Source organism: Leopardus geoffroyi, chromosome C2, assembly GCF_018350155.1.
Source record: "Leopardus geoffroyi isolate Oge1 chromosome C2, O.geoffroyi_Oge1_pat1.0, whole genome shotgun sequence".
NCBI classification, from domain to species: domain Eukaryota; kingdom Metazoa; phylum Chordata; class Mammalia; order Carnivora; family Felidae; genus Leopardus; species Leopardus geoffroyi.
Window position 1 is genome coordinate 26,256,680 of NC_059333.1, and position 13,766 is coordinate 26,270,445.

The 13,766-nt window shown below is 36.0% G+C and overlaps 1 protein-coding gene across 2 annotated transcripts in view; it reads right to left on the reverse strand.

Moving 5' to 3' along the window:
* Positions 1 to 29: 29 nt before the first annotated feature.
* The window catches only part of CXADR (CXADR Ig-like cell adhesion molecule), a 57,100-nt gene continuing 43,363 nt past the window's right edge, over positions 30 to 13,766 (reverse strand). For both annotated transcript variants that reach the window (XM_045501599.1, XM_045501598.1), the window contains one exon: positions 30 to 426. In XM_045501599.1, the coding sequence (XP_045357555.1) occupies positions 385 to 426 (42 nt within the window). In that variant the 3' untranslated portion in view covers positions 30 to 384. The remainder of the gene's footprint in view (positions 427 to 13,766) is intronic.

The window sequence follows — 13,766 nt, forward strand, 5'->3', positions numbered from 1 at the left end:
TTAGCAAAGAAAAAACATAAAATATAAAGTTTTCTTAAAAAAATCAACTTTTTATTAACCATAATTTTCCCCAAGGCAACAGTATCAAAATGTGCATATAAAAGTCTAAAGTTTATTAGTAGTACTAGTGGAAAATATATATACAATAAAACCTCTTTAAACCATCAAAGTTGTGATACATAGGATTTTCCTAATCAAGAATCAAAGCCTGTATTAATTTTGACATGGCATCTGACTTATATGCCTAATGCCACTGCATAAGGCAGAAATGTTCTCACATCTCTGTTCCTTGTGCTTTTTTTCAACACATGAAAGTCTTTAATAGATGTCTGAATTAAAGCCAAATAGTACAGTACTTCAGATTCTTCAGTAGTCCCTTCATATTTATACCACTGTGATGCCATCAGTCTTGTAAGCGTACTTCAACTACAAAAAGAGAGAAAGACATATAAGAATTTGGATTTTTTCCCAAAATTAAATTTTTTTAAAAAGATACTTTTTTCCTGTTAACCCACATCTTTAAATGTCTAGTCATAAATTATTTGACTTAGAAAAATCAGAACTTGCTAATAAATCATTAGAAGACCTTGGCTATTCCACATATTCCTGTTGTCATTTTTTTCTGAAAAATTCTATTTAAGTATAGAATGCCAGAAAAGTACCCAAATTCTAAGGATACATATCCCAAAGGTTTGAAAGTATGTGGAATTTAAATTACACAATGTCAACAAGAAACTTGTTTTTAAACCTTAGAGACATCTAGTTTTAGTATTAACTTAAACTATATACACCTTTTAATGTATTTCTAAGCCATGAACGTTTTTTTCCTGAAATATATAATGAATGCCTATTCAGAGTTGAGTGTATTTTTCTAAGAGTAACTGGCATCACATGAACATTAGTTTTATTTGAGTTTGAAAATGTTTTTAACTGTTCCATTCTGGGTCCTAGGAAGTTTTGTGTAATAACTGCAGATAGTGTGCAATTATAAAGATGATGGGTTTCAAGTATTTTTATCATGGAATTAGCAGAGAGCATTTGTTCTCTTAGTTTGCTCATGTAGTTATGAGCTTATTGGGAAAATCAGAAGCAATAAATAGCCATACAAGAAAGGAAGTATTTTTGGGACACATCTAGTAACCAGAGCTTTCCACCATGGATTACTGTAAAACCTAAATTCTTACTCATTAGTGCTGACAGCTAAATGGCTGAGTGCCTTGGGGAAAATGCTAGTTTTACATATTCCTAATATGATATATTACCTGTAGAAGACTTTGCCCTTTGATTGACTATCCAACCTCCCACCTTATTTGAAAAGTTATTTGAAGCAAAAGAAAACTCATCAATATAGCTTTTCCAATCCATTCCTAATGAAATAAGCCATCTTTCTCTAAGCAGTTGGGTCTTAAATTCAGTCTAGTAAGGGTACAAAAATTTGTCAAACTTTTTGAATGGTATTTAGGACTCTAGGAATCGTAACATCTCTGTGTCTCAGACAATTTGGACTGTTCTAATGAAGACAATATGGCTGCATAATTTCAGTTTGAAAGCCTTTTTTGGGCTGTTTCAAACAGTGGTTTGTGACAAACACATCTTTTTGGTAAGTTCTATTACATCAGTACTAAAGTACTTATTTCTGTTTTTTTAATGTGATATTATGTCAAAGCATTTATGTTGACTTCCCAACTATCACTGTCAAAGTGATTTCTTATTTGCTGAGTGGAAAGAAGCAAAACCCAGAGAAGACATTCTATCCATTTTACAGATAACAGTAAGTTCAAAAAAATTTTTATATATCTATGTGCCAGTAGTTTATTTAATCCTCATAATAACCCCATGAGGTAGGTACCATTATTACCAATTTAGATAAGGACTCTCAGAGAAGTTAAAAAATGCCCAAGATAACAGCTAAGAAATGAAGCCTTGACTTTAACCAGTCTGGGTTTTGCAAAGCCCATGTGGTTCATGGTGCCTTGGTTCAGTTCATTATAATTCTGTGAGAAGTTTCGGTATTAAGCCAACATGTGAAAAAAGGGACAGATATAAAGCTTAGATTAAGCAAATGAGGATAGAAGACATTTAAATTATCTGTTGATTAATAAAACCTTGACAGAGTTCCTTTTTACAAACCACTAACTTGATAGACATTTTATTTTACTTGCTTGAACTGTAAATCAGATTGCAATAGGAGGAGATACAGCCCACTTGACAGGATTGAGATGACAAAGCTAAGTGTATCAATGATTGGTCCCGGGGAAAGATCACACACAGAATTAGCGGTATTAGAAAGGCACAAGTTCATCATAGGCTTTAATTTCTGTTAGTTCTCAAGTATATTTGATGGTTTAACATGGTGTTCAATGTTCTCATATTCTCTGGAGTTTGTTTTCCAGTTGTGAGGCAGTAATACTGTGAGGTTCGAAGGGAAACAACATCCATATGTTACAGATGGAGCATAGGCTTATACTGGGAGTTGTGCAAGCACTAGTTCCAGAGAAGGCTCATGTAATTTCTGTTTAAAATGTGCACACTTTATCCACCACAGAAAGCATCCCTTTGTCTCCCAATTTATTGCATTAGACACTTTGTAGTTTCCTTTGTTCTTTTTACATAATTCGAAGGATAACCTAAGGAATGAAATGGAAACCCATTTAACCCTTGTCAGACGCAAATTCACCATTAGTACTTGTAGCATATACACCACTGCAATTAGGTTGGTTTGATGTTTATTCTTTAAAGCACATGATCAGCACAAATAAAAGTGTTAAACTTTTATTGTTTGTACCCTCAAAAAAGGAATAACTTGCTACAGAAGCGACTCCTGTAAGTTTTACATAATTAGACCCTTGCTTAAATTTCATAGGACTTGAAAAATACCAAGTATTATGTAGACATCCATAACTTGGCTTTAAAACACCATTTTTGAAGGGTAGTTAAAAATATAAATATGCAGATCTTCTGGCTAAGAAACAAATTCTGGGAATTTGTCTTTAGAAATACTCAAAGGGTCCAGCCATTATCTATGTCCATTGCAAAATCCAAGTAGCCAACAACAGGTGAACAATTAAATAAAATCTGAACATCTATTCAAGAAAATACTATGGAAAAGTCCATGTAGCTACCAAAGGAAAAAAAAAAAATTGAAATGACATGGCATAACGTTGCAGATTGGGGAAATACCACAAGTGGGGGATGAAAAATATTATTTCTATGATGGTGCCAAAAATTGCCTGGAAAAATAAGTACCAAATTAACAGTAGCCAGTGTTCTCAGAGGCAGGGGAAGGGGTCGATACAGAGAACTTTATTTTTCTAGATTGTACACTTCAGTCTTAAGACTTTTATACTGAGAATTATTACTTTGTAACTAGAGGGGTAGAAAGAAAAAAATATTTTTCATAAGCACTTAATTTAAGCCAAGTTTGGTGGATTTATTTTTAGCAAATACAAATACTCTATCACTGATAACCAAACTGCATGTATGTTTCATGGGCAGTCTGTTATGCTTCTGAATAAAAGGATTGCAATGTGGGTAAAAATTTTGTTGATCATACTGCGTCTAGAAGGAAATATTCCAAAATAATAAATGCTTGTAATAGAGTGGTAGTATCATATACTTTTCCTTCACTGTTCCCAACTATATGTAAATAATATTAATTTCATAAGAAAAATTTAAAATATGCTTTGTGGAAGAGAACCCCTATTAGAAAGACTACTAAATACCTGGAAATAAACTAAAAACAGAAAGGAGTCAAGTAGAAGAGAAAAATTTATAAAAATTTACAAAAAGAAAAAACTGATTAGAAGAATATGCCATATTTCTAAATTCAGTCAACATTATAGAAACTCCACTTAAGTTAATGTGTAAAACTATAAATCATAATTAAAATTCTGATAAAATTTTAATGGAAAACGAAACTGATTTTATGTTTACATGGAAGAATAATTCTCCAAAATAACCAATAATTTTTTTTTTTTAAAGAACAATGGATAGGGAGTATTCTTCCTTTTACATGATTTGTCAATATATACTCAAAAGTTAACATAGACCTGAACAGATGAACAGTGAACAATGAAACAGAATTACAAGTGCACAACCAGAAACAGAAATTTAATGTATGGTGAAAGTGACTTTTCAAATTGAAAATGATCCACTAATAATAGTGAAGATTTTGACTATGTATTTTTTTTCATTTTTTTTAAGTTAAGTTTTAAAAATAATCTCTACATTTGGGGGCTCAAACCCATGACCCCAAGATCAAGAATCATATGCTCCTCCAACGGAACTAGCCAGGCACCCTGGATGCATTTTTTTTTAAGTTAAATTCTAACTCTAAGCCATAAAAATACATCCCAAATAGATTAAAGATAAAATGTTAATTATGAAATTGTAAAAGTACTGAGAGGAAATATGAAGGGAGATATTTACTAACTTCAGCTTGGGAAACTTTTCCCAATTTTAACAGGAATGTTAGTGGTTTGGAATTAAAAAGTAAACTGCATATCAAAAGACATCATAAAGTTAAAAGAGAAACTCCAAAGAAAATTTGCGCATGTTTAAAAGAAAATGGATTAGTATTCTATCAAAAGCTTGTATATATAGTTATTTAGCAGAGCTAAATACATATAAAGACGTAAAAACTAAAAACGAAAGGTATGCTAATGGAACACTAATGGCAAGGAAAATAGAAGAAGCTATGAAATGCCATTTTTCACCTAACAAATTGACAAATATTGAAAAGATTGTTTGATTCTTTGTGGAAGACAATTTGACAATGTCAATGTTTTTTTTAAATGCGTATATTCTTTTATCCAGTAATTCAAATTCTATATACCTGGAAGATAACCTATGGAAATACTTTTGCAAATGTATAAAAATGTATAATTGATGCAGCATCATTTGCCATAATAAAAGACTATAATTCATTCATACTATGTAAGAACATGAGGCCAATAAAAGAATGATCTGTGTCTACTGATGTGGGAAGATAATCACCATATTGTGTGACAGGTACTGCCAGTAAGTCCCTTCCTTCCATTCTAAGTTAAACCTATGTATGTTCTACTATTCTCATCTTACATTCGAGGACACTGTGTCTCAAGTATTCAAGTTGCCTAGGTGACCTAAATTAACAAGAGCTTCAAACCCTGGCAGGATAAATCCAGGACACATGTTGGGAAGATAGGCTAAACTGTTAAGAAAAATATGTGAGCATTTTTGTCGTTTAGAAAGCAATAGCATCGATGTTTTGGTGTTATTCTCTTGATGCAGACTGATTTAAATGAAAAGGAATAAATTACCTTATTAAAATTATTTGGCCACAAGAGGGCATCAGATATTCTTTTCCAGCTTCAAAGCAGAAGGCTGTATTTGAAATCTCCCTTTTCCATGAAAAGCATTAGTGGTTATACTGTTGTTGTTTTTTTTTTTTTTAAGTGGCTGTTGTTTAAATCACTGCTTTTCCTATGGATCTATATGTAGAATTGTCATTAGTAATGGGGAATTCTAACTCAGAATGCCATATTCACTGTACACAAAATTTCTTTATTAGAATTATTTTTCTGTTAACAAAAGTAATGTTCATTTTGGAAAAAAAGTAACAGCACAGAAAGATCATTAATCACCTATAATCACCCCAGCAGACATAACCACAGTTAATATTTTAGTAGATGGGGATGTTTAAAAGAGGGAACTTTTACTTTACATACTCCTATACTGTTGTATTAAGAAATATGTTCATTTTATGGTTACACAATGTGATATTTTGAAATACTTTTTTATGTCGATTTTCTAAACAATTTTTTATTTTCTCTCTAAATATATGTTTTAATTTATTGTTTAAATTTTTATTTTAAATTCTAGTTAATTAACATATTCTAAAACATTATTTTTAGTAGTTTCATATTATGGACAGGTTAATCATGTACCAGAACTGCTAACTGAATTCACACAGAAATGTATAGATGATAAATTTTTGAGTTAAATTAATAAGCCAGTGTGATTAACTATTTCACTAAATTCAATAGGAAAAAAACTGGGTTTGCATCTTATAAATCATCCACCAAACACTTCTTCTAAAGAAGTGAAATAGGGGCACCTGGGTGGCTCAATGGGTTAAGAATCTGACTTCAGCCCAGGTCACAATCTTGCAATTTGTGAGTGTGAGCCCCACGTTTGGTTCTGTGCTGACAGCTCAGAGCCTTGAGCCTGCTCTGAATTCTGTCTCCCTCTCTCTTTCTGCCTCTCCCCTGCTCTCTCTCTCTCTTAAAAATAAACATTAAACATTTGAAAAGAAGTGAAACAAAATTTACTGATTAAAAATAAAATCTTTGAGGGGCTCCTGGGTGGCGCAGTCAGTTAAGCGTCCGACTTCAGCCAAGTCACGATCTCGCGGTCCGTGAGTTTGAGCCCCGCGTCGGGCTCTGGGCTGATGGCTCAGAGCCTGGAGGCTGTTTCCGATTCTGTGTCTCCCTCTCTCTCTGCCCCTCCCCCATTCATGCTCTGTCTCTCTCTGTCCCCAAAAAAATAAATAAACGTTGAAAAATAAATTAAAAAAAAAAAAATAAAATCTTTGAAACTCTAAGATTAGTGGAACATGAAAAATGTGAAATTGTTTTGTCATCTGAGTTATTACTAAGTGAAATTTATTTCATGTTTCCCAGTGATAAGACAGACTATATTTAAAATCTGATATGGATAGCTAATAAGTTCCTTTGGAAAATAATTTTGAAGATACCATTTGTGATGCTTGATACTGTGAAATCTGGGAAGGAAGACACAAAAAGTTAAAATACAGGACCTGACAGGCATTTGGCATGCGGGTTTACAGTAAAATCCCTCTCCCCAGACACAATTAGGAGTGCCAATAAAAAAAGTTTTAAGTGGAAAACCATTAAAAGTGATATATCTCTTAAAACATTTTAAATGCTTAAAATGCACCAATATACTTTCTGTCACCAAATCATGTAGTTAAGAATTTTTCTTAGAATATGGGTCTACTGCTAAGAATTATGTTTTCTTTTTCCCATAACCTACATCCATATTGATCCTAATTAAAGTCTAGGTTTTTTATAGTCAAATGAAACCAATATATTTTTTTTTTCAACGTTTATTTATTTTTGGGACAGAGAGAGACAGAGCATGAACGGGGGAGGGGCAGAGAGAGAGGGAGACACAGAATCGGAAACAGGCTCCAGGCTCTGAGCCATCAGCCCAGAGCCCAACGCGGGGCTCGAACTCACGGACCGCGAGATCGTGACCTGGCTGAAGTCAGACGCTTAACCGACTGCGCCACCCAGGCGCCCCGAAACCAACATATTTTGAAGCGGAATCATTTCCTTACATATGTTGTCTTTGCCACATCTAGTATAGCTGCTATGTACAATTTACTTAAATTTTGTAATCAGCAACATAATAAGCATACATGGGCGTGGTACCAAACAACGTGCACTCCAGTCATAACCCCCATGGGACCATCACTCCATCTGGGAGAAGAGTGCAGCTGTCAATGCTCAGCGTGCCCTGGGCATCAGTGACCACGTTTATGCACAGAAAGCACTGGTTAGGCCAGAGTCTACTCTTTTCCACTGGCCTGCCTGGCTGGTGTTGGTGGGAGCAGTGAGAGATGAGACAGCCACACATTGCAAATTCCCATTTTCTTTCTTTCAAATGGTTCTCAAGGGGCCCAGACTGCCAAGAACTGGAGGTTCTTAGAAAAATACTAGATCGGGAGTCAGGTGACCTGCAGTTTGTTCCTAATTATGTGGCCTGGGGAGATCAAAACCTTTCTGGATCTTTATTTTTTTCCTGAAATGATATTGAACTAGATAATGTAGCCCATGGGTATTTTAGGTTTTTTGTCTTTTTACAAAACTTAAACTGCCATGTCAATTTTCTTAACTATATCACAAATTTGTTGCCCATATTACAAAAAGGTTTAAATCAAACTTATAAACATGCTCATAAAAGCCCTGTTGGCTACTATACAATGTATCTTTACTCTGTCCTGGGTGTAGAACAAAGTTATTTTTTAGTTGGCAGAGCAGAGATGATAATATATGTGATTATTTAATTTTACTTTGTGCTGTTGTTCCTGTGAACACATAATAAGTCCCCTTCTTGTTAGTAGATCAAAATACTACTGGAGGCTGAATGTCAAAGGACTGTGATTTTCCAACAGGTTGCAAACCAGTCACTGGTATCTTCTATATCCCACTCTCCTTAGAATTGCAAGGTCATTCATTCTACTGTTCCCTACGAAGGTTCTCGCTGTTGACAGTTCTGGGACTATGTGAGAGGGAAAGAGTCCTACTTAGCAACATTAAAAGAGCACAGTGAGGGTAGCCAACATTCAATTTGGGAGAGTGTGTGATAACTGACCTAACACATGACATAAACATCTCTTCTTTTCAAGTGCAAGAGAACTCATTTTCTTCATTACTTTAGTTTGTGCTGATTCCATTAAAATGCTGTGAGCCAAAACACCAGCAACTAGAAACCAAAGATAAATTAAGAAAAAACACACTGTGATGGGAGTACATGTAGCAATGGCTTGATGTGAACACAGAGCTCCTGCAATTTGATCATCAACCAAGGTTACTGAATCTGTGTGTTGAACATCTGGGTAAAGATGTCCCATCTTTGAAAGGTCTGACATCTGCTTAAGTTTCCATGCGAACATGGAAAGACACGGGAACTTCAGCTTCCTCTGAGGGTACAATTTCAAGAAGGGAAAAGGCAGATTGCACCAGGAGGATGGTTTGAGAAGGGTTTGGATTACACCATCAGGAAAGGGTTAAAACCATAATCAGAGTGAAAGAGAAAGGGTAGCCTAGCCAAAAAAAAAAAAAAAAAAAGTTCATTTCACACCACAAAGGACTAATTTTTATTAATATTTAAGAGCTTCTCCAAATTAGCAAAATCAGTACAAAAGAAAACTGAGCAAAGCATATGAGCACTGTTCTCAAAAGTACAAAGGGCTTTTAAACATGGGAAAAGATATTCAAGTGAATAAACAGAAATACAATTTTAAAGAGAGAATTTTCTTCTCAGAAATTGGGAAAGATCAAAAAGTTGGGTAAGAGTATGGGTGAGGTTTTGGGGGAAGCTAAGCACTCTCATCCACTGCAAGACAAAGTGCTGTAAGAAGGTATGTTAATAACAGTTATCAGAATATTCTTGACTCAGCACCTCTTCTAGACATTTACCTTAAGGGTATAGTTATACATATGCAAAATAATGTATATACAAATATACTGCTTGTACTTTTACTCATTATATTAGAAAGATGGGACCAATTTAAATGGCCCTCAATTGGAGACTGGTTAAATACAGTTATGGTATATCACTATGACACAATATATAGTTTTAAGACAAATACGGTTGTTTTAGGTGGGTAGATACATAAAAGATAAAAATGTATAGAATAATATGAAAAGATTTGCTAAACTGGAAACTGTATAAAACTTTATTTAAAAAAACAAAACAAAACATGTATATGCAAGTGTAAGCATCGAATAAGTGTGGTAGTTGGAGGGCCCGTTGTGAAAGTCTAAAATCAGGCCAGAGTATAAACTTCAAGTTAGAGGTTGTCCTGGAAAGCTTTTGAGCAAAAGAAATGAACCTAAGTGCTTTAAGACAATTAACCTAGAAGCAGAATTTTAATCAACTTTTGTCTAGATCATAGAGGTGATTGTAGAGCAATGGCCATCTATTTGCTTCCATAATCAGGCGGATTCTTTTTTTCTTTCTACAGTGGTCCATCACCTCTTCATATATTCCATATATTCCTGAGGTTAAAAACTATTTCTCCAGAAAAACAGTTTCATCTTGTCAGCAAGATTCATAAGGAAAGACAAATCATAACCATTCCATCAACTACTTTTCCAGTTGACAAGCAGATACGAGGTTAACAGCATATATAGTCACTCCAGTTTTGAAATCAAGATCACACATACTCTCTTGGTTTAGGAATGAGGGAGACAGACAACCATGAAACAGCTGTTGGCATAGTTATTTAGGTGCTGATATATTTTTTTAACATTTTATTCATTTGTGAGAAACATAAGATAGAGTATGAGCAGGGTGGAGGCAGAGAGAGAGGTAGACACAGAATCAGAAGCAGGCTCCAGGCTCTGAGCTGTCAGCACAGAGCCCAACACGGGTCTCGAACCCATGAACCGTGAGATCATGAACCGAGCCGAAGTCCTATGCTTAACCAACTGAGCCACCCAGGTGCCCTGTGTGCTGATATTTTTATTACACTGCTAAAAAGTAAGCAAAGAAGCTCTCTGGGCATGTGTTCCACACCAACTTTCACTATTTTATTAGTTCTTCATCATAATTTCCAGTCATCATTACTGACATGGGTTGAACTGTGTGCCTCAAAACTCCTAGGTAGTAGTCCTAATCCCCAGTACCTCAGGATGTGACCCTATTTGGAAATAGGGTCCTTGAAGTTACAGTTTGTTAAATTAGGTCATCAGTGTGGGTCTTAATTCAGCGTGACTGGTATCCTTATAAAAAAAAGGAAAGTTAGGACACAGAAACAGATACCCATAGAGGAACAGCCACCTACAAGTCAAGGAGAGCGGCCTGGGCAGATCCTCCCCTGAAAGCAATCTGAAGGGACCGATTTTGCCAACACCTAAATCTCATACTTCTAGCCTCCAGGATGGGAGACAATAAATTTGTCTAACCCACCCAGTTTGTGGCACTTTGTTATGGCAGCCCTAACAAACTAATACAATTATACATAGAAATTAATTATAAATGACTAGTCATTTCAGAAAACTAATCATTTAAAAAGACTTGAAAACAATTGACATTCTATGTTTGTTTGAAATTAAAATCTTCTGGGGCGCCTGGGTGGCGCAGTGGGTTAAGCGCCCGACTTCAGCCAGGTCACGATCTCGCGGTCTGTGAGTTCGAGCCCCGCGTCAGGCTCTGGGCTGATGGCTCAGAGCCTGGAGCCTGTTTCCGATTCTGTGTCTCCCTCTCTCTCTGCACCTCCCCCGTTCATGCTCTGTCTCTCTCTGTCCCAAAAATAAATAAACGTTGGAAATTAAAATCTTCTAAGAAATGGTGTTTCAGCCATCTAAGTAGATTGCCCTGAATTCTGAAACCAAGATAAATTAGTATATCACAATTAGGCAATGATATTTAAGTACGTAAGTTTCTTGGCTTCTCTAAAGGTGTACTCAAATATTTCTGGAAGTTTGTGAAGCCCGAGAAAAAAACATACTACCATTAATGACTTGGCCTGCAAACCAGTCATCTGCAAGGAATTTCATTTATTACCAAAATAACCCTGGAGAGAAAACAGTCACTAACTTGACTCCAGACTATTCAGAATCTGAGGAAGGTTTTACAGGTTTACTTCTAAAATGCTTCTCCACTTCTCCAGGTTTTTATAATAATTAGGTTTGTTTTAGTGTTTGCTCCTATTCAATCAGGTCACCCCATTCTGTATTTGTCCAAGTTAACTTTTTAAGCAATGTCACACTTTTTCCTCTCACCACACATACTCACACTTTTTCTCCGGATACACTCTTTTTGGAAGAGATCAGGGCAGTTGTCTTGCAGAACATAGGACACATACCAAGTCAATGCAAACTTGCCCCTAGTGTTTACGTAGTTTCCTTTCTAAAAATTCACTCAGCATTTACTGAGTAATATGCAAGTCAGAGTTAGGCACTGAGTATGATGAGGTAAGCAAATCAGCTTCAAACTTGTAAAAGGGCATATTAAGCATGTTCAACAAACGGAATGGAAAAGACTTTGTGCCCTCAAAGACCTGTGCTGGCAGTGTTGAGAGCTCAGATGTACCCCCAATTTATAAGTAAGGAACAGGGGTACATATCAGGAAAAATGACTCAATTGACACTAGCAGGACACGTAAACGAGGGGCTGTTCTCTGGTTGAAGAAATCGCATACCCACAAAGGTCCAAAACCAAGGCCCCTTAGCTACTGAGCGTGTCTACTGCATGAAGGTGCATCTGCAGCTATGGAGGTAACAAACCGTAGGGAAATGGAATGGACCTTGCAAGATCTTCTACATTAGGTTAAGATGACCTGGTTTTTAATTGGACCATATTTACACTTGAAGACAACCGATCCACTAAGATTTAGTTAGTGGATTAAGGGACAAGGTCTTAGGGGAAGATAGTCAAGATCATGACGGCTTCCGGTACTTTGTTGGGGACTGACATTGGTTTTTACCTCTAATTTCCTACATCTTCTCCCACCTTTCTCATTCCCCCATTAGAGTTAGAATTTTCACAGCTCAGGAGTGAAATGAGAAGCAAACTAACCATGGATTTGTCCTGAAATTTATTTCTTGGTCCTTCGATTAACTCTAGAAATTTTTTTTCCTGCAGTTACACTTCAGGGCAACAGCGCTTCCCCCTCCACCCCCTCCCCCACCATGGTTGTCAAATCTAGAAAAATCATTTAAGTAACAACACATTCACATTTGATTTTGATTTCAGAAATGGCAAGAAAAACTGAGCTTCAGTTCCTAGGACTGGCTTTTTCATCTTTTGTTACCTTTACTGCATTTAGAAAATTACATTTGATTATGCCTTAGACTTAAAAGTAGACCGTTTTTACTTAAAAACAAGTTACTTTAGGGGCGTGGGTGGCTCAGTCAGTAAAGCGTCCAACTCTTAATCCTGGCTCAGGTCATAATCTCACGGTGCATGAGTCCAGAGTTGGGCTCCGTGCCGTGAGTGAAACCCTACTTGGAATTCTCTCTTCACCTGCTCTGCCTTTTCTCTGCTTGTGCACAACACGCACTCTCTCTCTCTCTCTCTCTCTCTCAAAATAAATAAACTTAAAAAAATTACTTTATATTCAATTTTATCTCAAATTTCAAGAATTTCATCAGTTTTGCCATTTGGTACTTAATTAGCCAGAAATGTGATCTGGCTAATTAAGATTAAAATATGAGGGGTGCCTGGGTGGCTCAGTCGGTTGAGCATCCAACTTTGGCTCAGGTCATGATCTCACAGTTCATGAGTTCAAGCCCTGTATCGGGCTCTGTGCTGACAGCTCAGAGAGACACTGGAGTCTGCTTCAGATTCTGTGTCTCTCTCTCTCTCTCTCTGCCCCTCCCCCACTTGTTCTGGGTCTCTTTCTCTCAAAAATAAATAAAAACATTAAAAAATTTTTAAAAAGATTAAAGTATGGACTAAATTAAAGGCATTAAATTATACTCAGTAGTTTCACTTAGCATATTTTATTGAAATCTTGATTCTTTGAAAATCTGTGAATCCCTATCAGCATCCCAGCTATGAGGGACAAATGCAAAGAATTTTCATTATTCTATCAGTTCTCTCTTTAGAACCATCCAACATCCCCTGTGACGGATTTGTATCCCCATTTTAAACAGCGGGGAAACTGAAGCTAAGTAAAGCATACAGTAATGAGCAGAAGTTTATGTCTGACTACAAGACTTATTTTATAATCTTTTTATCTTTATCTTTTAATCTTTTAATCTAGGAGCAGACAATTTCACATTAATATAAACCAGTGGTTCTCAACTAAACCAATTTTGCCCCCCATCCCAGTGGATATGTGGCAAAGTTTGGAGACATTTTTGACTGTCACATCTCGGGAAAGAAGAAAGAATGCGACTGGCGTCTAGTGGGTAGAGGCCAGGGATGCTGCTCGACATACTACAGCGTACAGACTGTTCCTCCCAACAAAGGATCATCCAGTCCAAATGCTACAAGTGGGAAGATCGAAAAAGCCTGCACTAAACAAA